This window comes from Nicotiana tabacum, chromosome 18 (genome assembly GCF_000715075.1).
Source record: "Nicotiana tabacum cultivar K326 chromosome 18, ASM71507v2, whole genome shotgun sequence".
Lineage (NCBI taxonomy): Eukaryota > Viridiplantae > Streptophyta > Magnoliopsida > Solanales > Solanaceae > Nicotiana > Nicotiana tabacum.
In genome coordinates this window covers 155,818,484-155,821,613 of record NC_134097.1, presented here as the reverse complement: position 1 = coordinate 155,821,613, position 3,130 = coordinate 155,818,484, and the positions used below count along the sequence as shown (strand labels likewise).

General features: G+C 37.6%; 1 protein-coding gene across 1 annotated transcript; it reads left to right on the top strand.

Moving 5' to 3' along the window:
* Positions 1 to 476: 476 nt before the first annotated feature.
* Positions 477 to 1,055, top strand: LOC142172776 (uncharacterized). The gene has a single exon (XM_075236458.1). The coding sequence runs from the start codon at positions 477 to 479 to the stop codon at positions 1,053 to 1,055; it is 579 nt and encodes a 192-aa protein (XP_075092559.1).
* The last annotated feature ends 2,075 nt before the right edge of the window (positions 1,056 to 3,130 follow it).

The following is a 3,130-nucleotide window of genomic DNA, read 5'->3' as shown; positions in this document are numbered from 1 at the left end:
TTACACAAGCCCGATATCGGGGTGTCACTAGTCATGAACATCTACTAAAATCTGAATACAACAAAAAGTCTGAAAATGTACTAAATACAGTCTAATAAAAATTAATGAGCTATGTAATAGTCATGACCCAAGTTAGCTTATCTGTAGTTAGTTATTAGTAGTTACCTGTAATTAGTAGTTAATGGTTAGTTAACTGCAATTAGTTGTTAGGCAGTTATATTAGGTACTACTATAGCTTGTACAGTACAATTTATTTTTTGGAGAGCTATCAGAAAAAACTTCTTTCTCTCTTCTCTATTTCTTCTCTCTGTAACAGAGATTATCATTTTCAGATCCACAAAATTGACATGGTATCAGAGCGTATAGACGATTTAATCTAAAGGGTTTCACTGAGAATTGTTGAAAACAAGATTCGTCATTTGTTTCTCAAATTTTTAGCCGGAAACGTCAATTGCTCGCCGGAATTCTAAACAGTCATGGCCGGAGACGAAGCTACCAGTCGTATAGAGGAAGTAACGAATCAATCGACAGTGATGATAGATCATAATCATCCAATGTATTTACATCCATCAGACACACCAGGAGCATTGGCACTTGGTTTTCAGCTACAAGGAATGGAAAATTACACGATCTGGAGCCAAGCTATGGAAGTTTCGTTACTAACACGGAACAAACTAGGGTTTATCGATGGTTCAGTGATGCGTGACACTTATGGAGACACTCATACAAATCTATGGGATCGCTGCAATGCTATTGTGAAGTCGTGGATAATGCACAATATGAGTCATGATTTGCTGAGTGGAGTATTTTTCCGGTCAAGTGCATATGCAATTTGGTCGGATCTTAAGGAACAATTTGATAAGGCTAATGCATCGCGAATGTATTACTTGCACAGAGAGATTTTTTCATTAACACAAGGTACATCTTCTGTTTCAGTTTACTACTCGAAATTGAAAGATTTATGGGATGAATATGACTCGATTATGCCTCCCCCTATTTGTTGTGATAAGTCGAAGAAGTTCATTGAACGACAGGAGTATCAATATTTGTGGTAATTTTTAATGGGATTAAACGATGGCTATAGTCAAGCTCGTAGCCAAATTATAATGAATCTAAAATTCCAACTATCAATCAAGCCTATGCTATGATCCTTCAGGATGAAAGTCAAATACTAATAGCAGGTGGTGGTTATAGTGCTGAGTCCATTGATCCTACTGCCCTATTCAGCTCTAAACTTGGTCAAAAACAAAGGAGGAACTTCAATGTTGAATGTGACTTCTGTCATTTAAAAGGTCATACTAAGGAGGAATGTTACAAGCTGATGAAATGTTATTACTACAATAAAAAGGGACATTTGAGGGCCAATTGTTATAAACTGATAGGGTATCTTGCAGATTTTAAGCCTAAAAACGAGCTAATATGGTTGGAAGTTCAAATAATCAACCAATCCCATCTTCATCAGTCATGATGACACAAGAGCAACATTTGGGACCTGTGCAGGGATTCACTTATGAACAACATAATCATCAGGGACAACAAACCTTAGGGCCTCTGCAAATGTTCACTCTTGAGCAATATGGTCAGATTCTAAGTCTGCTAAACAAGGCATCAATCTCTGAATCATCTGCCAGTGCACACATGGCAGGTAATGTTTCTTATGAACCAAATACTGATGAGAAATGGATAGTAGATACTGGAGCTACAAATTATATAGTTGGTAATGAACAACTTCTGCTTGATAAATTTAGTAGGTAATGCAGGAAATTTACAGACACATGTTGGTAGTTGTTAATTAGATGGAGGTGATACTATTAACAATGTCTTGTGTGTACTAGCTTTCAAGTTTAATCTCTTGTCTATGTTTCAACTGACAAAAGCTTTAAACTGTTGTGCTGCATTCTTTTCAAATTTCTGCATATTTCAGGATCTCTTCACTGGAAGGGTGAATGAGATTGGTAAGGAGGAAGAAGGACTGTATATGCTGTATTTACAAAGGAGAAACAAGAATAAAACTAGATCATTGGTGATGGTTGCCTGTAGGAATGAAACTGAGTTGTGGCAAAAGAGAATGGGACATGTTCCAATTCAAGTTCTCAAGAAAATTCCTAGTATAAATAGAAGTAGTAAAGTAGAAATAAGCCAACGTGGTATTTATTCTTTAGCCAGGCAAGCTAGGACTTCTTTCTCAGTTAGTAACAATAAAGCAGACAATGTCTTTGATTTGATACACATGGATATTTGGGGACCATATAAAGTTCCTACATATAATGGAAAGAGATATTTTCTCACAATGGTTGATGATCATTCTAGATGGATTTGGATTTTCTTATTACATCTTAAGTCTGATGTTATTACAGTACTGAAGAATTTCATTGTTATGGTAAAAACTCAGTTTGGTAGAATGGTCAAATGCTTTAGGTCAGACAATGGTTCTGAATTCTTTAACCATAATTGTGCAACTATGTTTCAAATGTATGGAATTATACATCAAAGTTCCTGTCCACACACTCCTCAACAAAAGTGAATGATAGGAAAATAATAAGAGCAAGATATATAATGAATTTGAAATGCTTTGATTGAAATTCATAATCGTTCGAGACATCAGAGCTCTTTTGGGAAGTAAAGACAATGCAGAAAGGAAAAACAACTAAGAAAATAAAGATGCGATGCATGATGCTCGTTCAGCCTTGCTACCCCGAAGATGTCCGGGCACTGGTGGTCCGTTCTCGGTGCTCGTTCTCGCATTCTCGCATCATTTTGCGCAGTTGATTGTATTTAACCTTTGCTACAGTCTTTTCATCAATAAGCCTATGACCATGGACAAACCCTGGGTGACCCAAACCAATGTGATCATCCTCCAACCAACCCAAATAGGGCGGCACACATCCGGCATGATACCTATCTGGTTCGAGGAATTCCCTTCCCAAAACAAGCTTGCAGTGCCACATGTGCTGAGCTTGACACCTGTGTGGGCTATCATCATCCTAAAAGTAGGCTCTGAAGTGACTCATCTTGTCGACCCTTGGTATGATTTGTTTCCTCCCTGCTTGTCTCATAGCTCGGAGAGGGACATAAGGGTAAGTTCTTCTCAAGCCAATGAGTATAAGGAACGCTACATCCCGAGATCGAA

Excerpts from the sequence above, each read along its gene's own strand:
- LOC142172776 (XM_075236458.1), top strand. The coding sequence starts at position 477 with ATGGCCGGAGACGAAGCTACCAGTCGTATAGAGGAAGTAACGAATCAA.